Source organism: Physeter macrocephalus, chromosome 13 (genome assembly GCF_002837175.3).
Source record: "Physeter macrocephalus isolate SW-GA chromosome 13, ASM283717v5, whole genome shotgun sequence".
Taxonomy (NCBI): Eukaryota; Metazoa; Chordata; class Mammalia; order Artiodactyla; family Physeteridae; genus Physeter; species Physeter macrocephalus.
The window spans coordinates 26,385,049-26,410,748 of NC_041226.1; the positions used below are offsets into that span (position 1 = coordinate 26,385,049).

At 41.2% G+C, this 25,700-nt stretch overlaps 2 protein-coding genes and 1 non-coding gene across 5 annotated transcripts in view; 2 read left to right on the forward strand and 1 right to left on the reverse strand.

Annotated features, from left to right (window-relative positions):
* WBP4 (WW domain binding protein 4) overlaps window positions 1-2,702 on the reverse strand; it is a 32,491-nt gene extending 29,789 nt beyond the window's left edge. The window contains exons 1-2 of the mRNA XM_007119800.3: window positions 2,191-2,702; window positions 1,130-1,202 (exon numbers count right to left, since the gene is read on the reverse strand). Coding sequence (XP_007119862.1) covers window positions 1,130-1,202; window positions 2,191-2,192 — 75 coding nt within the window. The 5' untranslated portion in view covers window positions 2,193-2,702. The remainder of the gene's footprint in view (window positions 1-1,129; window positions 1,203-2,190) is intronic.
* Window positions 2,703-2,730: 28 nt separating this feature from the next.
* Window positions 2,731-25,700, forward strand: part of ELF1 (E74 like ETS transcription factor 1) — a 107,004-nt gene continuing 84,034 nt past the window's right edge. For 2 of the 3 annotated variants that reach the window (XM_055089406.1, XM_028497871.2), the window contains exon 1: window positions 2,731-2,999. The gene's annotated coding sequence lies outside the window, so the exon portion shown is untranslated. The remainder of the gene's footprint in view (window positions 3,000-25,700) is intronic. The other variant, XM_055089404.1, reaches the window with a different exon arrangement.
* On the forward strand, window positions 3,030-3,101 carry TRNAE-UUC (transfer RNA glutamic acid (anticodon UUC)). The gene has a single exon. It is a non-coding gene; the product is annotated as a tRNA-Glu (tRNA).

Consider the following 25,700-nt stretch of genomic DNA (forward strand, 5'->3'; position numbering starts at 1 on the left):
AAGAAAAAATCCTTAAACTCTTTGCAAATAATAGTAATAAATGTCTGTCAAAGAAACATAACACTGTTAAAGATGGGGCTACTATTCTTCTGTGCATTTAAATATACATTTAAAAGATACCCTGTCATTTATGTACTATGTACATAGAGTATGTCATGCATGAGATGGGGAAAAAACCAAAAATCAATGGTGCTTTTTGTTTCATGTCTTAAAAGCTGAATTTCGACTAAGACATACAGTAATAATGTGCTTAAAGGTTCCTATTTTCATATTCCATGACAAAGGTAACGATGTTCTTTCAAATTTAAGCATTTAGAGATATAAAGCTCTGCATCAAACATATTTAACTATCTCTAGAACAGAAAACATACAAGAAAAAGTACAATAATGTCGTTTCTTTCTACATATTAAAGGCTTTCTGCTTTTACTTTTCTTCGTATACGACAACATTACAAACAGCACTATCATAACGTAGGTGTTTCATAAACATTAATGCGATTACCCACGCAATGTCCAGTTCCTGAATGTGACTGAAGGGTCACAGAGAAATAATTTGGCTTAGTACATAATCAAATTTGGGCTGATGAAAAAGAAGAAGGCTCACAGCTTTCCTTCAAGGAATGAAAACACAACAAAAATTGTTCGATGTTTTGAAAAATCAAGAGCAATGTATATGAAACTGTTCTGTAAGCTCTGAGATTAGATCAAAAAGGAACATTTCAGGGCTTCCCTGGTGGCGCAGTGGTTGGGAGCCCGCCTGCCAATGCAGGGAACACGGGTTCGTGCCCCGGTCTGGGAGCATCCCACATGCCGCGGAGCGGCTGGGCCCGTGAGCCATGACCGCTGGGGCTGTGCGTCCAGAGCCTGTGCTCCGCAACGGGAGAGGCTACAACAGTGAGAGGCCCGCGTACCGCAAAAAAAAAAAAAAACCATGAAATGTTTATGAAAATCACAGTGGAAGGCTTGCTGCCTCTGGTTTCTGCTGTAACTTTATGCTTTTTACCCATGCTGAGAAAAGTACCAACAATGCTCCAAATGTTGATTACAAATAAAAACAAAAGAAGCAGCCAAAGGAACATTTCACATGAATACAATATTATGAGAATCTTTAATAGAGGAATTATCATACAGGCCTATTGTCCGCTATCCAGCACTTGCAGTAATCACAGAATTTCTTTGGTTGGGACTTCCAGTAGTCTGCCCTGGAAAAGAAAAAACAAGTTTAAGTTTATTTACAATTTAAAAAGGTAAATTTTTGCATGATTTACAACTTCTTAAAGAGTCCAAAATATAAGCCTCTGCTACTGAATCCTGACTTGTTAAACACAGCACTCTGCTTTATTATTTAGCTGACTGAAATCAGTCAACTGAAATTCTGTTGCCAGCAGAGTGGAAAAAGTCTGCAACGGATTTAAAACGCCCTTAAACAAAAGAGCTTTTAAAAAAATGCCTCATTTGTTACTGTCATCAGTGTGAAGAAATAAGGAACATCTTGGAGAAGATTATCTATTCTTTCCATTCCTTTCTAGCATTTTTGGAGATTACTGTTAATTGAAACATGAAGAAACTCATAAAGTTCACTTTAAATCAAATTATTTCTACCCAAAAAACAAAACATAAGACACCTCTGGTGGGAGACTGCGGTTCCTCTGAGACTATCAGTTAATACAGTTTGTTCTTGAGCCTCATGGCAAAAGAGACTTGGAAAAGCCAAAGGATCTCTCGGCCGGCAAGACCAAAAAAATAAATAAATTCATAGGCTAACCAAGGCTGGCCGCTTCCAGTAGGCGGAGGAGGCAGCGGTGGCCGCAGCCCAACCCTACAATTTCACAATACCCCACGGTTCAAGCGCTACAGAAACCAGAAGGATGCTCCCGGCTCCCGACCGTGTAGGTGGCGGGAGCGCTCCATCGCTTTGCGGCGGCCGTCCAACCTCCAGGGGCCTCCAGCCTCCCTCCCAGAGCCCGTGCTCCAGGCCCCCAGGGCGCTCTGCGGGGTAGCATCCCCACCCCGCCCAGAAAACCGGCCCCGCCTGTCCGCTGCCAGCCCTGAGCGAGTTAAAGGAACGTCCGTCACGCCCCCCGGCCGAGGGCGGGGGGAGAGGGGTGGTGGAGGAGCGAGAGACCGGAGGGGGAAAGGGCCGCCCGGAAAAACAAGACCTCGTTGTTTAGAGCCTGAAACCCGACTCACATGACAGGACCAGCCGCTCCGCGGGTCGCTCCGGGCCCGGCTGAGGCTCGCGTTCCCCACGCGTGGCGAGTCGGAGCCCAGCTCACCCCGAGGCCCACCGCAGCCTCCGAGCCCGGACACCTCCCTTCTTCCCCGGGACCAGTGTTCCACGGTTCCCAACTACGGGTGCCCAGACGACTCAATCCGCGTTCGAAATTTCCTCTCCTTCCCCTCCCCCTCCAGGGGCGGTACTCCCGGCTCCGGAGAGGTGGGGTTGCTATAAACGGGTTGAGGTCACCGAGAAGGGGCGAAAGCACGACGGGGCCTGAGCTGCGGGACGGGAAGCTCAAGCCTCACGTCCCCGCGTCATCCCGCCTTCTCTCTTTTTCCCTGAGATCCAGAACCTCCACCCTTCTTCTAGGCTCGCTGGCTCGTGGCCGAGGAGCTCGCGCGCCGCCTCCGCCCCGAACGCAAACAGCTGTTCCCAGAGACGTCGCCGCCCTCAACTTTGCCAACTAGTCCGCACGCACTTTGACCAGCAGAGCAGCACGGACCTGTAGGCTGGGGGCCGTTGGCGGAGTTAAAAAAAAAAGAGGTGAAACAGCTGGTTTCGGAGCCGAAAGTCGTTTGGCTTGCCCTCAGAACTTTCCTGAGGCGGCGGAGCGACCCAGCCCCGCCCCCCGGACGCCCGCGCGCTCGGGCCGGGCGCGTTCCCTGGCTCGCGAGCGCGTGGGCAGCGGCGGTAGCGACTCGGGTGGCGCAGAGGCGGCGGCGGCTGGAGTGGCGGTGGGCGGTGGAGCTGGGGAAGCGGCGGCGTTTGCGCTTGTCAGGTGAGTCACCGCAGCTATCTTAGCAGCACTTCCCATATGGTCTAGCGGTTAGGATTCCTGGTTTTCACCCAGGCGGCCCGGGTTCGACTCCCGGTATGGGAACGCTGTAACATTTTTTTTTTTTTTTTTTTTTAATTTTTAGAAATGGACAGTGGGGACTGGCTCTGGCTATTTTTTCCTGCCCCCTACCCCAGGTGATTTCGTGGAAGACGCGCGTTAGAGTAGTTGTTAGTGACGCCGTGAACTGGGCTGCGGCTTTGGAAGACAGGAGTGCCGCGCCGGGCGGGCTGGAGGAGCGAGTGCACTTAGGGCTCCTCTGCTCCTGCCGGAGGCTGGCGGGGCTGAGCGGCGGGGAAGGAGTTTCACTTTCCCCGGGGCCGCCCTCCCGCCCCTCCGGCCCCCGGCCGTCCCTTTCCAGGCGCTCGGGAGGTGATGATTAACTCTGGCCTCGCCTTATCTGCCCCCAGTGCCCGCCTCGGGCCCACACCCTCCTCTTCGGCCGGCCCCTTCTGACCGTCCCAAGCGAAGCGGGGCGTGTTGGCCCCCGCCCTCGGCGCCCGGGAGCCCGCGCCCGGCTTGGAGCCCTGTTGTCTCGGCCGGGTGTTGACTAGAAACACCCCCGACACAAAGCAGCCCCCTGGCGGGGGAGGGGGGGCGCGGGGAGGCGCCGAGGGCGGTCCGGAGATCCTCGGTGCCCGCGGGTGCGCTCTCCCGACAGCGCAGCTGCCCGCGGCAGCCGGATTGGCCGCGTGTCCACCCCGGGCTCCCGCGGCGCCCGAGCCCCGCCCCGAGGCCGGCCTGCGAGGTCATCCCAACTTGACATCGGGGGCGCCGGCCGTAGTTCTCAGAAAGTACCCCAGACTCCGGAGCCACAGACTTGAGTGTTTCTGCTCGGGAAGGCCTCTGGGGAAGGGCGTCCGTCCCGTTCTCCGCCCACGTCCGCCCCCCGCCCCCCGCCAAAACACACACACGCTGTGGAGAAGAAAAATGCCACTAGGATGAGATGTCTTTAAAGAAGAAATGTGACTTTCCGAAAGGGTCTAACGTTTTGAGCGCCGCGGATAGAAAATCCTGGGGTGGAGGTGGGGCTTGGAAGAGAGAAAATTGGCCGGAGACTGGGGAGGGGATGTTATAACAAAGTTTCACTGTATTTTTAAATATAGAAGCCCTGTGTTTGTTACAGAGAAGGGGCAGCTGTGTCAGCAGCATGTGAGCTGTAAATGAAACAAAAGCGTTATCTTAAATGCAAGCTGAAATTAGAAAATGGGGTGAGCTCTAATGTTTAGTCTATTGGGCCTCCGGGAACAAATGAAGAAGGAAAAAGTGGCTCTTGCGGACGGGTCTCTGGTCAGTGCCATTACGAAGAGCAGAAGGGTTAGTTGTTAGTATGAGCCTTCCCGCACTGTGCTTGATAGTTTTAACTGCACAGTGAATTTTGAAATAATATGTTAATGTGGACAGTATGATTAAGGATGAATTAGTTTCACATTGTGAATAAACTTCCGCAACTAAAAATGTTTTAGCTCATCTTCATTAGTTCAAATATTTGAATGTTTTCTCTACACCAAGCATCATCAGATACTCTTGGAAGTTAACTGATGTTCAGGTTCTTCATGTTAGGAGGTTTTGGGGAGAATCCTGAATGGAGTCATATTTTGGCCCTTTTGATTAGCTGTATGACCTTGTGGTAGATCTTTCACCTTCTCTGTGCTCTGGGTTTAGAGCCATAAATTCTTGATAATACATACCACTCATAAACTTGAGAGTTAAAAGAATTGTTGAGCAATTTTTGTGTCGGTAATAAGAGTGGAAAAGTTTCGTTTAAATAGAGGATTGTGTCATTGTTCAGAAACCATTTACTAAAGAATTAGGCCTGAGTTTGGAAGGAAGGAAAGATCCTTCTGCCGTAATTGCCTCCAGAAGAGCTTCAATCTTGACCTCGCATTTTGTGATGACTTGGTATCAAATTGTGCTAAAATGGATGTGATTTTCAACTGAGCACCCGGTGTAATTGCAAATAGCTTTATATATATTTGAGGGTATGCTGAGAGGAGTAGTTTGGTGACAATATATCTGTCCAAGACATAGACTTATATATTGTTGTGTACCAGGCACAGTTGTCTAGGGAAGCATCTGAGTTGCAGAATTCCTTCAAGAGCACATAGGTGAGAAGTCACTTCTACTCAGGGAAGAGGACTAGAGACCAGACAAGGAAGGGAGAGTGTTTGTCCTGGACCTTGAAGAACGGGTTGGATTTCTCCTTGTGGGGAATGTGTATCAGAAAGCTGAGATTGGGGCAACAAGTGTGAGGCTGGCTAGTAGCCTGGCTGGGTGGGAGCACACAGTGCCTGGAGGGAGAGCCATGGGGGTCAAGTTGGGATGGTAAAAAGGGCATTTTAACTGCATAAATTTTGACTAGGTAACAAGTTGTTTTATGGCATTTATGTCACTAGACTTTTTAAAACATTTTGTGTCTCTTTGAAGAAACTAAATATAGCATAATATGTGAAAAATTCTTGTTTTTTTTTGAGTCAAACAATATAGAAACATGTAGAATATTTTGTGCCCATGGGTTTTATGTTTAGCAATTATATATTAATTTTTAACCAATGGAGTGGAGAAAATCAATTAACATTTAAAAGAATGAAATCTAGATTTAGATTATGAGAATGATCTGCAACTATATTCTTACTGGAAATAGTCTAAGACAGAGCTGCTAGTTACTGTAGGTGAAGCATACACCTTAAATTGGTCAGGACTAGGTGATAAATTTGTAAGGATTCATTCATATGCTTGTGCCTTGCTTCCAGAACACCATTGGTAGTCATATTTTACATGTTCTCTCTTGAGCCACAAAATAAAGTGATGCTAAATGAGTGGTGTGGATTACCCAAATAGTCTCTTTACTATTTGTTACTATTAGGTGCGGCTAGAAGATGTACGACAGTTCAGTAAACGTTTGCACAGATGAACACCTGTATGTAAAAAAATATAAGGGATGGGAAAATGACGATGGCATTTTAAAATCCAAAGACTTTACCGTGGTCTCTGAGCCTAACATTGTCTAGCCTCTGCTTGGGTCCCCAACCACCTCCTCCCTCCTCTCCCTTTTCATTGTACTTTAGCTGCACTGGCTTCTTGCTTTTTGTTTCTTGAATGTGCCATACTTGTTCTTTTCTCAGTCTTATGTCTTGCTGTTTCCACTGCCTGCAGTATTCCCCCTCCAGCTCTGCACCTCTCACTTCTGTCAACGTTACCTTATCAGAGAGGCCTTTCTGTCTACCTTCAGTAGAGACTCCCTTTTCTGGTTACTGTCTGGTTACTTTATGCTGTTTTATTTTCTTCTTTTTCTTATCTGAAATAAATATGTTTGTTCCTGTTCATTTCTTGTTTTATTCTACTAGAATATAAGTTCCATGAGGGTAAGGATACTGTGTAGTGAGATCACTCCTGTTCTGTAAGAGTCAAGCAGTAATGAAGAAGTTGGTACCGTCATAGGTTGCTGGGGGTAAAGTAAAATGGTGCAGCCATTTTGGGAAACTGTTTGGCAGTTCCCTCAAAATGTTAAACGTAGAGTTGCCATGTGACCCAGCAGTTCCACTCCTAGGTATATACCCAAGACAAATTAAAACATGTCCACGCAAGAACTTGTACACAATTGTTTATAGCAGCATTCATAAGCAGAAAGTGGAAACAACCCTAATGTCTGTCAACTGAGGAAGGAATGAATAGAATGCAGTGTATCCATACAATCAAATATTATTTGGCAATAAAAAGGGATGAAGTACTGATATATACCACAGCATGGATCAATCTCAAGAACATTATGCTAAACAAAAGAAGCCAGGTTCAAAAGACCACATTTTGTATGATTCCATTTATATGAAATGCCCAGAATAGACAAATCTGTAGAGAAGGAGGATGGATTATGGTTGCCTAGGATTGGCCGGGGTGGGGGAGGACGACACGGGGGATGGGAAGTGATTGCTAATGTAGGTACAAGGTTTCTTTTTAGGGTGATTAAAATGTCCTAAAATTACATTATGATGATTGTTGCACAACTCTGTAAATATACTAAAAAACATTGAATTCTACTTTTTGTGTGGGTGAACTTCATGGTATGTAAATTATATCTTAGCAAAACTGTTAAAAAAAAGATCGAGGCAATCAAAAGATATAGAATATTTTGTCTACATTTTACGTTTATCATTTGGATATTAAATATTTAAAAATAATAATGGAATGATTTAACACTGCAACTCTAGCTCCTAGATAGTCCAGGAATGTAGCAAGAACTCAGTAAATAACAGACGAAGGAGGTTGAAGTATACAGATAATTATGATACAGTGCATAGTGTGATAAACGCTTAGAGGAGACTAAGGCAGCATTTGAGATTGGCTTGGAAGGCTGGTTATGCTTTGCTGGTGGAGATGATTGAGCGGGAGACAAGGCTATAAGAAGGAAGCAAGCAGGAACAGAGGTCCCTAAACAGTTGCTAGCACATTTTGGCTGAGCTGAGAGTACAAATAGTATAGGAATGGACCAGTAGTAGTAGTATAGTAGTATAGTTTAAGAGTGCAAGAATAGGCTACGGTCTGTAGCAGACAATGTCAGTGCTGGCAGATCTCCTCTGATGTCTTTTTATCATCCCCCCCAACCCCTAGTGTGCTTCTGATGGCTCATGCTTGGGAAGAGTTGTATCCCTTACCGGCAGAGAGCTGGAAGTACCTGGGGGTTTATCCCCCTTCCTCTAATAGCTCTCAACCCGAGACTGTCCTGTCAGGAGAATATCTTTGGAGCAGGGACTTTGACTGTTCCCCCGTTCTGTATCATCAGCACTTGGAGCAGTGCTTGGCACTTGGTGAGCATTCAGAAAATATTTGAATGAATGAATGAATGAATGAAAACCAGGAAGTTGCAAGGTATATTCAAAGTGAAGTTTATTTCCTAAATCCCCGTGACTCTTGCAGAGCACTTAGATAGGAGATTTCGGAAGGTTCTGATTGTGAAGGTCCTTGAATTTTGGAGTAAGGAGTTTTTTTAGCTAAAAGAAGGAATTTCTGGTAATATGATAAGTGTTTTAATGAAATTAATTTGCCAGTAGTGTGCAGCTTGAACTGGGGGATGGAAGGGTTGTGTCTGTGGTGTCCACACTGACCAGGGTTGGGGGGTCTTCTGCAGTACAGTAATAATCTAACAACTCTCCTTGCCTCTAGTGTCTCCCTAAATAGGGTGGTGGCAAAAGAATATAAAGGATTAGATAGAAGAGGTGCATTGAAGGAAAAATTTAAGATGTCAGGAGTAAATACTCCTCAAAGAAACAGGGAAGTTACGAAGCATAGATTTTTTTTGGAAAGGACAGACAATTTTTGCGATTGTTGGTCAGACAGTAAATTATTATTGCCCACCAGTGTGTGTGTGTGTATGTGTGTGTGTGTGTGTGTGTGTGTGTGTGTGTTTGAACACAAATTGTACCTTGAATTCAGAGACAAAATTAAGACTGTGAGACTGCCACCCTGTGGACAATATAACTTAGAACTAAAATCCTCAAAAATTATAATAAAACTTGATCCACTTGAAATTAAATATTATAGAACTGATTATGGTTCTTCCATATTGGTATATGGGGTTATGCTCATTAAATAGAAAGTTGAAATTAGTTTGTTTTCTGAGCTTTTTCTGGGGCTTTTAAATAAATGGATTTAAATGAAATCAGTAGCTTTAAAATGTTGCAAAGAAATTCAGGAATGCCTTTTAGATGGCATACTTCTTTCTGTAGAAATTTCATATCAAAGAGTGTTTTTTAAAACATGGTGGCATGTATGCCTGTTGTAAGGTGGTATTTTTTTCTTGTATTTTTTATCCTATTTTATACATATGTCCTTGAGAGTTACATTTCTTGAAAAATATGTGAGGACTTCCCTGGTGGCGCAGTGGTTAAGAATCGCCAGCCAATGCAGGAGACACGGGTTCGAGCCCTGGTCCTGGAAGATCCCACGTGCTGCGGAGCAACTAAGCCCGTGCACCATAACTACTGAGCCTGTGCTCTAGAGCCCGCGAGCCACAACTACTGAAGCCCACGGCCCTAGAGCCTGTGCTCCGCAGCAAGAGAAGCCACTGCAATGAGAAGCCCGTGCACCACAACAAAGAGTAGCTCCCACTCACCGCAACTAGAGAAAGCCCGCGCGCAGCAACGAAGATGCAACGCAGCCAAAAAAAATTTTTTTTAATAAATAAAAACACTTGTTTTGAAGAAAATGTAAATGAATATTTAAAAAAGAAATATGTGAAAGTGTACCCCATCATTTTTTTCCTCCTAAGTGAAAGTGGTTTTCCCTTCCCGTTTTTATAGAGTAGGATTTTGTTAGAAATTTGCCGTGCTTTGAAGAATTGCCTTCATTGTATTTTTGTAAATAACTTGGCTTTTATTATAGGTTATTTATTTAGAAGGGTAGTCTGCTCACAAATTAAACTGGTAAACTAGCTTGAATCAAAATGAAATGGTGGGTGTGAAAAAATTGTTTGCTCTCTGCAACTCAGGAAATGGTTCTGTCTAGAACTCTGCAGAATAAAACTTTCCCAGCAGATGAGCTGCTTACAGCCTAATGTTGTAAATGGCTTACACGGTTGTTTTCCCTGAGGAGTCTGGAGGGGTGGGCTCGCCATTTAGCGCTGGAAGTTTGTGTTAGCGGTAAAGCAGAAGTGGGCTGAAGCCTCATTCTGAGATCACAGTCGTGTATCCTTTCTGAATGTGATATCCAGGATGAGGAAGAGAACGAATGACGCATCTACTGAACCCCCTACCCCCTTCACTTTAGGGACCTTATGTTTTGGTCATGGAGAGAGTTTCAAATATAATATTAATGGTTTAAAATATTCAAATATTTCTCTGAGTTATTTTTCTCAAAAGTGTAGCATGACAAACATGATAATAGACTTTCAATATTAGGTTTTGTTTAACGTTTTCAAAGTAAATAGATGAGATTGTGACTTTTCTGAACTATTTTTTCCTCCATTTATAACTTATATTCCACAGTTGATGTATACTGTGTGATTTGAAGTAGACTATTAATGGTGAAAATGCAAATACTTATCTAGGTCTGCAAGGTACATTGCCATATAAAAAACAGTATTATTTAGATACTGTTTAAGGAGAGTAACTTTCAGAATACTTCATGGTTGGGGCTTCCCTGGTGGTGCAGTGGTTGGGAATCTGCCTGCCAATGCAGGGGACACGGATTCGAGCCCTGTTCTGGGAAGATCCCACATGCCGCGGAGCAGCTAAGCCCGTGAGCCACAACTACTTAGCCTGCGCGTCTGGAGCCTGTGCTCCGCAACGGGAGAGGCCGCGACAGTGAGAGGCCCGCGCACCGCGATGACGAGTGGCCCCTGCTCACCGCAACTGGAGAAAGCCTTCGCACAGAAACGAAGGCCCAACACAGCCCTAAATAAATAAATAAATAAATAAATAAGTTTATGAAAAACAAAAATACTTCATGGTCTGTTTGCTCCTTTCCTAAGTATTGGGACAAAGAGCCAATAAAATTAGAGGTATATTTCTGTTTTCTTACCTTCTTTAATGGTTTAATTATCATATCATTTTTAAAACTATGGAATTGAACTTATATAAAGAAATTTTTAGTTTAAGCCTACACTTAAACTTTGTTATCACGTGGTATCTGCCTTTTTAATGCTAGAATGGTGATTCTTTTAGGATTAATGGTAGTTAGTGTGCCCTTTTACTTTCTAATGGGTTCATTTTCATAACTAAGTATAAAACATTTTGTTCTTTGAAAAATAATTCCAGCATAGATGACTTGAATTTTGATAATAACAATAACAACTGTCTCATGAGTTTTGTGTGTCTGTTGGGTGTGTGTTTACAAATCTTAATAGGTTTTTTATTTTAGAATGCAAACTATTCACTATTAAATAAATACCTTTATTTGAACCTTTTTTTTTAAATTTTTTTTTGCTTTATTTTAGATGTCTAGGGAGGTAATTAGCTAGTGACTTCTAGATCCAGAGGGTCTTCTAGATAGTCTTAAATCTTTACTTGTAGTTTAATCTTTTAATTTAAAGTTTCTTTTGGGTTCAAAATCCCAAGATCAGGATACATTTCTGATTTAGGATGTGTTGATATATTGCTTTGTGTGAAGATTTTTATCTGTTTCCAGATTTAATTAAACACTTAATTCAAGTTTTCAAGGTTGTAATGGGATTTGTTTTGCCCCAGCTTTCCTAGCATCTGTGCTTATCACTGATACCTTCCTATGCCAAGGGAACCAGTGACCCTTTTACCTGGGAAGGATGGGGCCGTGCCACTGAGTCATCCCCTGATGACTCAGTTAGGGCAGGCACTGACCCAGTCACAGAGCTGAAGTGGAAAGGAAGAGTATGAGGGGAAGGGCCTGTCCCAGAAAACAGGTGGCAGGTAGGGGGAGGGGAAGCATCCTGATGGAAGGCCGAACATAGGCTTAAGGAATTCAAAACTTCATGCAGGCAGTTGGCATCAGGAAATTTCAGATATGAGTGGGAATGCCTTTTCATTATTTATTCTCCCTGTTTTTCTTGCCCTTTCACATGAACCACAATTTTTTTTTAATTAACTGGTTTATTTTTTTGGCTGCGTTAGGTCTTCGTTGCTGTGCGTGGGCTTTCTTTAGTTGCAGCGAGCGGGGGCTACTCTTTGTTGTGGTGCACGGGCTTCTCATTGCAGTGGCTTCTCTTGTTGTGGAGCACGGGCTCTAGGCATGCGGGCTTCAGTAGTTGCAGCACACGAGCTCAGTAGTTGTGGCTCGCGGGCTCTAGAGCGCAGGCTCAGTAGTTGTGGCGCACAGGCTTACGCGGCATGTGGGATCTTCCCGGAAGAGGGATCGAACCCATGTCCCCGGCATTGACAGGTGGATTCTTAACCACTGCACCACCAGGTAAGTCCCCTGAACCACAATTTTATTGTCCCTTAAATCCTGCTTTGAAAGACTGTTTTTTCTTTTCTATTTTCAATACCTTCTAGAATTATCTTTTGCTAGTTCATGGAGCATATTTTAAGAGGGCTTTTTACAAGTTTGTAGGAAAAAGAAAGCACATAAAGTTTATATAAAAGCAAGTCTGCCACCTCACACTCATTAGGATAGCTACTATCAAAAAACCCCCAAAACAAAAAAACAAATAACAAGAGTTGGTGAGGATTTGAGGAAATTAGAGCCCTTGTGTTCTGTTCATAGGAATGTAAAATGGTACAACCACTATGGAAAACAGTTTGGTGGTTCTTCGGAAAATTAGAAATAGAATTACCAAATGATCCAGCAATTCTATTTCTAGCTATATACCCCAAAGAATTAAAAGCAGTCTCAAAGAGATGCTGTACACCCATGTTCTTAGTAGCATTATTTACAGTAGCGAAAAGGTGGAAGTAACCTAAGTGTCCATAAGTGGATAAATGGATAAACAAAATGTGGCATACACTTACATGGAAATATTTTTCAGCCTTAAAGAGGAGGGAAATTCTGACACATGCTACAACATGAATGAACTTGAAGAACATTATGCTAAGTGAAATAAACCAGTCACAAAAAGACAAATACTGCCATGATTCCACTTACATGTGGTAACTAGAGTAGTCAGAATCATAGAGACAGCAGTAGAAGGTTGATTGCCAGGGGCTGGGGAGAGGAGGAATAGGGAGTCGTTTAATGGATACAGAGTTTCAGTTTTGCAAGATAAAATGAATTCTGGAGATTGGTTGCAAAACAATATGAATGTACTTGTTACTACTAAACTGTACACTTCAGTGGTTAATTTTACCATAATTTTTTAAAAAGGCAAATTTGAATTTGGATATGCAAATTGTAAGAGAGTAGAAAGCATCTGTAAGGAGATTGAAGTTACTTGATTTGGTCAATATTTAGATGCTTGGGATGTAACAATGAAAAAATCAGACAAGATCCTCATGAAGCCTACCTCTTGGTGGGAAAGATAGACATTGATTGAACAAGTAAAAAGTGTGTTTGAGTGTTACATGCAGAACAGGGAGACAACTAACAGAGTAGGTGGAAAGGCGGCTGTAGTGAAAAGGCTTCCCTAAGGCAATGACGTTGAAGTGGGATCTGAAGGATGAGTAAGCACTGGCTAGGAGAGAGAGAGGGATGGAAAGTGATGGGAGGCTGAGGGAGTAGCATTATGCAAATGCCCCAAAGCAGGAAGGAAAGGGTATTATGCTTTGGGAAATGGAAGAAGGTGCTGAGGGCTTGATGTGAAATGTGATGGGAGATGAGGATGGCAAGTATCAGACCATATAAGGCATTGTAGGTCATGTTAAGGATTTTGAGTTTTACCTTGAACAGAGTGGTTAGACATTGCTGTGTTTCAAGCCAGGGAGTATGGAGGTGAAGTGGAGTGGAAGTAAGAAAAAAAAATGTGTCTTTTTGTACAATGTACCCTTTAAATATAAGTTACCTGCTTAATCTGGTGCTTGAATGTCAGAAGGAAAACTGGTTCAGTTATGTTTATTCAGATGATATATTGGTTGCCAGTGTGGCCTGTTAATGTGGTAAGATGTACTTAAAGGGTGAGTTTAAGGGAATTGTCAAGGGTAATTGAGTAGAGGCGATTTTTACCTTTATATTCTGACTTGTTAGTTGAAACTGTAGAAATGGATGAGTTTGCCAAAGGGAGAGTCTGGAGTGGAAAGAGGCTTTTCAACGGAACCTTTAGGACATCCAGTGTTCAGTCATGAGATAGAGGAAGTGGGGCAGAGAAAGTGGAGGAAGAGTAGTGCAGCCTTGGGGGAAAACCAGGAATGAGACTTACGAGTCTAACAAAACAAGTCCTGAAAGTGTTAATTGGGTTTAGCCCAGTGTGGTCATTGACCTTAGTTAGAACAGATTTAGTGGCATAGTACAGGCAGGATTAGATTAGATAGACGAGAATGAGTCAAAGAATGGGTGGGAAATGAAGAAATGGAATATAGACAAATCTTTGAGGAAGGTTAGCTGTGAAGGGAGTGAGAAAGGATGGTAGAAGGGATTGAGGTATATGTGACAGTTGGGGTGTCAAATAACAGAAGTTTTTTTTTTTTCTTTAAAGAAAAGCTTGAATTAAAATAAAAATCTTCTTTAGATCTGTGAAATATTTGAAAAATGTATTACACACTTTGCTGATTCCCTAAATAGGATCTACTGAATACAGATGTGAACCCATTGACTTAATCTAGATATGGTATTGTGGGACTGTGTACACACAGGTGCAGTCAGACCTGCCTGGTGAGGTACAAAGGTCTGTTTGTCACTATACTAATTTCTGGTCATCTGGGCAGTAAATATTGCAGATTCCTGGGTTCACTTAAGACCAACTAATTTGAGTCTTTGGTGTAGGACTCAGAAGTGTGTGTGTGTGTCTTTAGATGATTCTCATGCATCTGTTCTGTGGACTGTCTTTGGAGAATCATCCCAAGAATGTTTTACTTCGAAGTCTTCTGAATCCTTTTTTTTTTTTAAAAAAACACATTTATTTATTTATTTGTTTGTTTATTTTGGCTGCACCGGGTCTTAGTTGAGGCGTGCAGGACCTTAGTTGCAGCATGCCTGCGGGATCTAGCTCCCCGACCAGGGATCGAACCGGGCCCCCTGCATTGCGAGGGCGAAGTCTTACCCACTGGACCACCAGGGAAGTCCCTGAATGCTTTTTAATAGCTCTATCATGAGGATTAAATGAGCACTTTCACTTAGCAAGGAAAGATTTTCATAATTGTGTCTGCCTGTATGATTGGAGTAGGGGTAAAGTGTTTTTGTTTTTTAGCATGAACCTAGCTTGATCTTTTCTCCTGACTGTAAGGGTAATACATTTCCCCCCCTCCCTGCCCCCCGTAAGTCCTTCTTTAGCCACTTTTCATACTTCTTCCCTCCTCCCTGCCCTGTAAGGGCCATGGTGCTTCTTCCTGTTGCCTTGCCTTTGTTCGCTCCTACAACTTCCTCTGCTGATAGCATTCTGCCCCAGCCATTTACATGACTGCCACCTTATCATTCAGGTCTCAAAGCAGCTGTCATGTTTTCTGAGAGGCCTTCCCTTATCTAAAGTAAGTTTTCTTGGTCACCCTTTGTCACTTTGTTGATTTCCTTCATATGTGGGCAGGGACTGTGTTCGAATTGTTTACTTGAGTCCACAGGTAAACTGACTATATCCTGAGTCTACAGAGGAGTGCCAGGCACATAGAAGCTACTTAAATACCAAATAACACAGACGAATAACACAAATCATAAAAATTTTACTAACCGGCACAAGTACTGTTAGCTTTCAGTTGATCATTACTTCAGATATTGAAATGTGGACCATACATGTATAAATGTCAATTGTGCAGTGATACATACTGTTTTCTAACTTGCATATTTCATGTAAACATATTGTGGAGATTTTCTTTTGGTATACTATTTTATATAGATAATCATTCTTAACAGCTGAATAATGTGGTACGCTCCGTATAGTGAGGTATGGTTTCTGTAACACCTAATTTATTTAACAGTTTGTTTTCAGTTTTTTTTACTGTTTTGAACAATGCTACTGAATTTCTCTCTTATCTTTGTATATGTTATTTGTTTTGTTAGAATAAATTACTGAGACTGAAAAGGTACATAAAGACCTTTTTGGGACTTCCCTGGTGGTCCAGTAGTTAAGAATCCGCCTTCCAGTGCATGGGATGCGGGTTTGAGCCTTGGTCATGGAACTAAGATCCCACATGCCACAGGGCAACTAAGCCCGCACGCCATAGCTAGTGAGCCTGAGTGCTGCAACTACAAAGCCCGCGCTCTCTGGAGCCTGTGTGCCACAACTAGAGAGAAGCCCGAGTGCTGCAATGAAGAGCCCACACGCCGTAACAAAACATCCCGTGTGCTGCAACTAAGACTGGACACAGCCAATAAATAAATAAATAAATCTTTAAAAAATATAAATTAAATGGATTTAAAAAAAGACCTTTTGGATGTGAAATTGCCTCTGGAATGCTATTCTTGTACTCTCAAAAATAGAGTATGAGACCATTTATTTCCCCATACCATCTCATCATTTTACTCTTTGCTAATAGGTGAAAAATGGTATTGTTTCTCTGCTCTGAGGTTGTGAGAATGAACATCTCTTGTATTTGGCTACATTTTGTGAAGTGCCTCTTCATGCCCAATGCCCATTTTTCTAATAAGAGTGTTTGATTCAATTAATAATAATTTTTTCTTTCCTCCACATTTTATTACGAAACTTTAAACATGCAGCAAAGCTGAAGTTTTATAATGAACACTCATACACCCACTATCTAGATTTTATCATTAACATTTTATAATATTTGCTTTACCATACTTTTATCCTTCTATCTAAAGTAAATTGCAGGGACGTCCCTGGTGGTCCAGTGGGTAAGACTCCATGCTCCCAGTGCAGGGGGCCTGGGTTCGATACCTGGTCAGGGAACTAGATCCCGTATGCATGCTGCAACTAAGAGTTTGCAGGCTGCAACTAAGACCGTGCACAGCCAAAATTAATTAATTAAAAAAAAAATAAATTGCAGGCATTAGCACATTTCCATCTAAATACTTTATAGCATGCTTATCACTGACTATAGTTTCAATATTTGTTTACTTTTTTTCCTTTTGAGGTACAATTTTTGTAAAATTAAATCCATGAATCATTTTAGTTTAAACATTTTATTTCAATTTAAAACAATTGGATGTTCATTGGTCAAACTTTGAAGAGGACAAGGCTGTTTTCTTTGAGAATGAGCCCACTGTTGCATTTCCATATTGTATTGCCTTTCTTATATATTGCCTTGCTTATATATTACCTTTCTTATTGCCTAAGATTTCTAGTTGGTTTTTTAAATGGAGCAAGAACTTTATTTTTTGTAAAGCATTTGTTGAGTTTCAACAAATGTTTTTGCCTGGGTAAGCCAAACCTAGGACTAGGTTTTGTTTCTTTTTTCTTTTTTTTAAAAAAAATTTGTCATATGTTCCCCCTAGTTTATCCTTTGCCTTACCTTTGGTTATGGTGCTTTTAGATTTTTATGTAGTCAGATGTCATTCTTTTCCATATCTTTTTTTTCTGCTGTTTGTGTCATACATGGAAAGACATTCCTTACCGAATAGTATATAAATGCTTATATTTTCTTCTGGTCCTTTTTTTTTTTTTTTTTTTTCCTTTTTTACATTTAAATCTAATTGGAATAATGTGATATAGGTTTTTTTTTTTTTTTAATGATTAGCAGTGGTTTGAAATTGTTAGCTAATACTGTCTAATGAACCCTCTTCCCTTCTGTGGTTTTTTTTTTTCCCCAGACAAAATAGGATTTAATGTTTTTGTTGATGCCGTTTTTATTATAACCTAAGTTTGTATAGTATCAGATTTCTTTTTTTGGTAGTATCAGATCTCTTTTTTAAAAAATTTATTATAGTTAATTTACGGTGTTGTGTTTATTTTTGCTCTACAGTGAAGTGACTCAGTGATACACATACATTCTTTTTTATATTATTTTCCATTATGGTTTATCCCAGGATATTGAATATAGTTCCCTGTGCTATCCAATAAGACCTTGTTATTTATCCATTCTATAATAATAGTTTGCATCAGATCTCTTTTTAAACAATGTCCTATTCTGTTTAATCTATTTATTCCTACGTTTAGCTACTTGAGATAATTTATTGTCTGGTAAAGTACATCCCTTTTATCTTTTCTTTTTTTTTTAAAGAATTCCTCACTTTTCTTATTTTCTTTCAGATGAACTTTAGCAGAGTCTTGAAGGATGGGGTGAAAGGATGGTGGGGAAACAACAGCAAGAGCCAAGGCAGAGAGATCAGTAAATCCTGGGGACTTGTTCCTCTAATTTGTAATTGTCTGAATTCTTAATCTGTGTAGCAGATTACACATGCTTATTTTAGTATCCTTAAATTTGGGAGATGTCTCTAGGGTGGTTCAAACGAAATTCTAAAGTTCAAAATGTTTATGAGGTTTTAAAAGTTTGGGATGTTATAGAAAGGGCATAGGATTCTAGGGTGAGAATGGTTTTAAATCCTTGCTTTAAATGAGCAGGTCATAATTTTTGAGCAACTGTATGCATCACCTATGCTGTTATTTTTCATGATTCTGTGGGTGGACTGGCTGCTTCTTCAGAGCTGACTCAGCTAGGGCTGGATGCATAACGTAGGGTGGTTTCAGTTACATGGCTGGGACCTCTCTGTGTGGCTGTCGTACTCTGTGGTGACAGAAGGGATCCTAGCAAGAGAGGGTAAGCCTCTGTGTGCCTCAGCTTTTCAAGCCTCTGCTTGTGTTTTATTTATTATTAATCCATTGGCCAAAGGAAATCACTTGCCCAATTCTTCATTTAAGGGATGGAGAAGTAGACTCCGCCTCTTAATGGGAGAAGAGGCAAAGTCAGTCATGTTTCACACAGAGAATTTTAAACAAATTAGTAGCTATTACTGCAGCAATTTAGCACAGGAGGTAAAGGTGTTAAAGGCAGTGAGAACAGGCTGTGCAAGACCTGGGGGGAGGAATGCTTGATGTGTTCATACAATAGCAGGGAGATATCACTGTGACTAGAAGAGGGGCAGCAAGTGGGAAGTAGGAAGAGATACAGTCACAGAGGCTGGGGCAGGGTACGATCTTGCAGTGCTTAACAGTTAAGAAGACTTTTTTTGTGTGTGAAAAGAGGCACTATGGGAGGGTTTTGCAGCTGGAGAGTGATAGGATCTGACATATCTTTTTAAATGGATTACTTCTGATTGCTGCTTTGAGAGCAGACTGTAGAGAGGGAAGCAGCAATCAGAAGTAATCCATTTAAAAAGATAGGTCAGGGGCTTACCTGGTGGCGCAGTGGTTGAGAGTCCGCCTGCCGATGCAGGAGACAGGGGTTCGTGCCCCGGTCCGGGAAGATCCCACAGGTCCGGGAGGATCCCACATGCCGCGGAGCGGCTGGGCCCGTGAGCCGTGGCCGCTGAGCCTGCGCGTCCGGAGCCTGTGCTCCGCAATGGGAGAGGCCACAGCAGGGGGAGGCCCGCATACCACCAAAAAAAAAAAAAAAAAAAAAAAAAGGTCAGGCTGCTTGGACTACCTCAGTGATTGATGCAGGTAAGAGATATCAGTAACAATGAAGTTGAGTGTTGATAGGGTTCTATTTTGAACATTGCACCAATAGGATTTCCTGACAGATTGGATGTAGGTATATGACAGTCAAGAAAGCCAAGGTTTCTGGTCTGAGCAGCTAGAAATATTGAATAGCCCCCAAGGTGACTGGAGAAAACTGTGGGTAGGGTACTTTTTGAAGGGAACATCAGGAATTCAGGTTTGGATTGTTAAGTTTGCCAATCAGACATTGGAATGGAGTTGTCAAGTTTGATAGAGGAGTCTGTGGTACAGAAGCGAGACCTGGAGATAGAAATTTGAGAACATTAAAATACTTAGAGCATCGTATATGTCCAAGAATTATTTCATAAAATAAATAAATCTAAAATACTTAAAAAATTTCAAGTTTCATCTGTACCAGTGGTATGGTTTCAAGTGTGGGAGAAGAGCAGTAGAGCAGTTTGGCTGTAGCCAAAATGTGTCCTTTGTGATGAGAGTAAATTATGAGTTCAGAAAGTCATTAATTGTCTGAATGGTGTTGTGAAACATGAATAAATAAAGCCTGTAGTCTAAATATTTTATTTGAATATTCCTCTTTCCTGAAATGTTTACCAACTTGTTATTTGAGAAGTTTATTGACAGGATGCTGTATAAGTAAAACCCTGAAAAGGACAGAAGACAAAAGTTGAAAGAAAGGGCCACTGATTAGGATAATCAGTCCTAATCTATTGGGGAATCTCCTCGTTTGTTCTCTCTGTCTCTGATTTTATTTGTAGACTTAACATAATGCGATGTTCAGGTGTAAGCACTGGGACTAATCCAGAAGCTGTTCTCTCTTAACAAATGCAGAGCTTTGCTGCTGTGGGCTTGACCATTAAACAGGGCTGCCAGACCCAGCCTAACCAACCTATTCATGGAATTGGACTGTTCAGGAAAGTGAGAAGGGGGGCTCGCTTTTTTTGTAATTTAGACTTGCAGAAATGACCTGGGAATGGCATGGACTGTATGGAAGAGAAAAAAGCAGATTTATGATTGAGACACTATTTAGTTGAACCTCCAAATGTTTTCATTCAGCAAATATTTATTAAACACTGTTGTGGGTCAGGAATGCTATCCGGCTGAAATAAATGACCAATGAGACATGTAAATAAATGATGAAAAAACAAAAAAGAGTGTCTTCACCAGATAGTCTAGCAGAGTAAGCAAGAGGAATTATAAAGGAAATCAGTTCACCTTTAGGTCCCCGAAACCTAGAGTTCTTTGCATATTTTAGCAGTGTATAAAAGTATGTATGAATGGATGAACAGTGTGATTCGTTTATCTGTTAGATCACTTACAAAATACTGTGGGAGCACAAAGGAGGAAGTGACCAGTTCTTCCTTCTAATGGTGAAAGAGAGATTCCCCAGGTGGGGAAGGCCAGCAAATGTGGAGTGAGAAAGCGTGACATGCTCTCAATTAATAAGTTCAGCAAAGCTGGATTATAGGGTGAATGTTGGGAGGTGGCATGGTCACAGGTGAGGCTATAATATGGTAGACCAAAGTCAAGATGGAAAAATATCTTGTATTGGAATTTACTCTGTGGGTGCTGGTAGGCCATTGAAGTTTTTTTGTTTGTTTGTTTTTGTTTTTAAATAAGAATATTAGGAGGTAGAATTTATGAGAAATTCCTTTAGGAGGACTTCATTCTTTTTTTTTTTTTTTTTTTTGGCCGTGCCACATGGCTTATGGGATCCTAGTTACCCTGACCAGGGGCCCCAGCAGTAAGAGCACCAAGTCCTAACCACTGGACCACCAAGGAATTCCTGGAAAGACTTCACTCTTGAATTGGAAAATCAAATGTTGATAGAATTTTTAAAGTTATAAACATATACACTGAAAGTGAGCACAGCTAATAAGTCATATAATTTATGGTAGAATCTGTTTTATCCCTTTCAGATAATATATATGATCTTAGTGCAGGTAAGACCTACACTAGGTAATCAAACTTACGCCAGGGTGATCAAAATATGCAGGATGGCATTGGTTTGCTTTTTAAAGAGAAAGAAATGTATTTTTGCTTTATGAAATTATTGCAAACCTTTTTCTTAAAGATTCTGGCATTTAACTTACTTTGAAATGATTTTAGGCTTACGGAAGAATTGCATTAATAGTACAGATAGTTCCTGTATATTTTTCATCCATCTTCCACTCATGTTAACATATAGTCACAGTACAATGATCAAAACTAAGAAATTAACATTGGTATAATACCATTAAACTGTAGTAGGATTTTTATAGTTTTTCCACTAATGCCCTTTTTCTGTTCCAAGATCCACAAAGGATAGACACATTGCACTTAGTTGTCATATCTCCTTTCAAATCTGTGGTGGTTCCTTGTCCTTTTTGACCTTGACACTTGGAAGAGTACTGGTCAGGTATTGTGTAGAATGTGCCTCAATTTGATTTTGTCTGATATTTTCTAATGATTATGGACTGGAGTAATGAGTTTTTGGGCTACTGGAGTTAAAAACAATTTTTGTTTTATTTTTTAACTTAATCATAAAGGAAAGTTGATTCCTTTATTTGCTGTACAATTCTATGAACTTTAATACAAGTATAAATTTGTGTAGCCACCACCAAAATCAGGATATAGAACAATTCCATCACCTTCATGCTCTGTCCCTATAGTCAGTCCCACCCTCCCCCCAGTCCGTCCACTACAACCACTGATCTGTTCATCATTATGGTTTTGTTTCTTCAAGAATGTCATGTTAATGGAATCATATAGTATGTAACCTTTTGACACTGGCTTCTTCTTTCACTCAACATAATGCTTTTAAGAGTCATCCAAGTTGTATTTATCAATAGTTAATTTCATTTTATTGCTGAGTATGGATGTAGTATTAGTATGTTGGTTTATTCCCCCTTTTTGGATAGATATTTGGGAAAACATTATGTGTCCTGGCACCATAATAAGCAATTTAAGTCAATTTTTTGTGGATTTTCAGGGCCAGTTGCTAACGTTAGTTTCTTCATTTCTCTATTTTGACCAGCAATGTAATTAAGAGAAATTGAAGTTCTTGTTTCTTTAACATATTCTAAAATTCCCCTACTTTTCTGTTTATATTTGGTTCTTTTTATTAAAGAGCAAAAGTAATAGCAAGGTGAATTTTTTTCATGTTGCTGGGTTTTAATCTTTGGGGCTGAGCCTTCTGTGATTCAGGCCTATAGCAAAAACTCAAGCCAAGTAAGTCATCGGTCCACAAGCAATGATGAATTTATATTGAGTGCATTTATTTATAAGAAAGCCATAATACTTAGCTTTTTTTTAAATTAATCTCCTTGTAAGTAGCGCCTTTAATTTGTTTTATAGATAAATAAGAAATATCAAATAAAAATAGACATAGTCTAAATCAGGGTAGTTTAAAGTAAGAGGCTTGACCTCTATCATATTGTCTTAAATTTTACTAATGGCAAAAGGTAGTTGTCTTTTGTTTTTAAGAGCAAGGAGTTTTGGTGTATTTTAAGATGAACTTTTTGGGACTTGTGTTAAAAGTCTATTTGCTTTGGGCTTCCCTGGTGGCGCAGTGGTTGAGAGTCCGCCTGCTGATGCAGGGGACACGGGTTCGTGCCCCGGTCTGGGAAGATCTCACATGCCGCGGAGCGGCTGGGCCCGTGAGCCATGGCCGCTGAGCCTGCGCGTCAGGGGCCTGTGCTCCGCAAAGGGAGAGGCCACAACAGTGAGAGGCCCGCAAAAAAAAAAAAAAAAAAAAAAAGTCTATTTGCTTAAATATCCTATTGCCATAAGATAAAAAAATGTTTCTAGAATATTAGTATAGGTTTTCTTTTTTGTAAAACCTTTTCTTAGTAAAGTGTAATAAGTGTAATTGAATTTTTGGAGGACTTTATAAAGTTTCCAGGTTGTTCTGAGTATCTGGTAATTTTACATGCTACTTTCAATAAACTATATAAAAATTTGAGGAGGAGACTTCTCTTTTAAATGTAGCCTTAATGTGATTTTTGTTTTCAGTTCCTCAAACACCATTCAGGGGCCTCAGAGACGCTATGGAGTAATAAAATGTCAGAACTAAAATGGATTTTCAGAATTACCAGATCTTTAGACTCTCTCAATATTTTACAAAAAAAGGAAACTGAAATCCCATAGTGGTGTGAAGTAACTTGTTGACAGTCACAGTTGGTTGTAGAAGCTGCATGATACAGTTCCTCCCCTCAAGTGGGTAACTGGTTTATGAATGTAGACACAGAGTTGTACAAAATTAACTGCAATACAAAATGGAGTGTTCTGGGCAATAAGAAAGGCACTGCTTTTCTTAAACAACAGTCTCTCCATCACCCCAAAAATCTTTTCTTGACCCCTTCACAACAAAATTACTTTCTATCTTTAGTTTCTCACCCCTCATTCTCCCCTGAACTCTATCTGATGAGATGTTTTGCTCGTTTCTTTTACACCTTTACCACACCATGAAAATTCTTCTTTCAAAATCAGCAGTGATGTCCATGCTGCCAAATCAACTGTCGTTTTCCTCTCAGACCTCATCTCATTTGATCTGTTGTCAGCATTTGGCACAGTTGCTCATTCCTTCCTCCTGGAAGTACTTCTACTTAAATTTCAGGTTAATGCCACATTTGCCTTATTTTCCTGCTGCATTTCTGGGTACTCCTTTTCAGCCTTCTTTGCTAGTTCTACCTCATCTCCCCTACCTCTAAATAGTAGAGTGTCCCCAAGCTTCTGTCATTGTTACCTTTTATATCTGTAGCTTTAATATCAAATATATGTTAATGACTCCCAAATATATATACGTAGCCCAGACCTCTACCCTGGGCTTCAGGACTGTGTATTCAGCTCCAGGACAGTAATACCATTTTGACATCTTTACTTGGATAGCTAATGAGCATCTCAAACTTAATGTGTTCAGTAACTCCTGATCTCCCCCTACCCCAAATCATAGCCATCTGTGTTCACCTTAATGTGTTCAGTAACTCCCGATATCCCCTTGCCCCAAATCTATCACAGTTTTGGCATCTGCAGTCTTTCAGTGGCCAGAAACTGAGCTTTGAAGCCTTATTTCCCCCACAACCCACTTGCTGTCCATTCAGAAATCTCGTTGGGGGCTTCCCTGGTGGCGCAGTGGTTGAGAATCTGCCTGCTAACGCAGGGGACACGGGTTTGTGCCCTGGTCTGGGAAGATCCCACATGCCGCAGAGCAACTATGCCCGTGAGCCACAGCTACTGAGCCTGCGCTCCGCAACAAGAGAGACCGCGACAGTGAGGGGCCCGCGCACTGCGATGAAGAGTGGCCCCCGCTTGCCACAACTAGAGAAAGCCCTCGCACAGAAACAAAGACCCAACCCAGCCAAAAATAAATAAATAAACAAATGTGGGGTTAAAAAAAAAAATCTCGTTGGATATTCCTTAAAAACATACCCATAATTTACTCATATCTTCTTCTTCTGCCTCCTTTGTTTAAGCCATTATCATCTTTTCTGAGTTACTGCATAAGCTTCTCCTTTCTTCCATCCCTGGCCCACTGCAGGTTTTTTTCAACACAGCAGTCAAATCTTGTGACTCAGCTACTCCAGACTCTCCTGCTAAAGTCTCTAAACAGTGAGGCTCTCCCTTAGTTTCTAGTGCTCTTCCTCCTTCTGTTACTCTCTTCCTTATTTTCTCTACATGAACCACACTGGCCTCCTTGCTTTCCTTGAACACATCAGGCAAGCTCCCTGTTAGGGTCTTTGCACGGGCTTTTTCCTGCCTGAAATGTTCTTCCTTAGGTGTGTCTTCATGGCTAGAGGTCTTTACTCAAAAGTGACCTGGCAAAAGGAAATCTTCCCTAGCTAGTTTGTGTAAATTGTCATATTCTTCTCATTGCTGTTTTATTTTTTCTTATTCATCCTTATCACTAACATACTACACATTTTATTGTGTCTTTTATTTATAATCAACATACTATATATTTAGTTCATAACATTTCTCTCTTCCTGGCTAGAATGTAAGCATCATGTGAGTAGGGGTCGTTTATCAACAATGTGTCGTCTTCACTGCTGTATAACAAGGGCCTAGAGAAGTGCCTGGCACATAGTAGGTGCTCAGTGAATATTTGCTAAATGAATGAGTGCCTAAGAGTACCTCACATCTGTTACTAACTTGACATTGGTCAAGTCACTTCTCTCTGTAGACCTCCTTTTCCTATTTTTAAATGAGACTAGATTGTATCAGTGTTTTAGGTTTTCTTAAAACACTGAAGACTGAAATGAATGTAGTATCAAGTTTCCTTGAAGATTTTTATAAGAATTCAGTTACTCAACAGAAAAGTTTAAAAACCACTGGACTGAATAGAGGATCTCTAAGTTTCCTTTCAGCCTTGTGGTCAGTTCTTGTAATAATAGTTATAAGTGGGGCAACAGAGGGAAGCCTTCATGTAGAGAAGGCATTTGAACTGAGATTATGAAGGATGGATGAGTAGGCAGAGATAAGGGAAAGGGTAGGAAATAAGGTAAGTGCTTTCCAAGCCCAGAGAAGGCAAACAAATAGGAATGGAGCAATCCAGGTTTCAGTAAGGCTGGAGAGTGTGTGTGTGTGGGGGGGACGTATGGGGGTGCGAA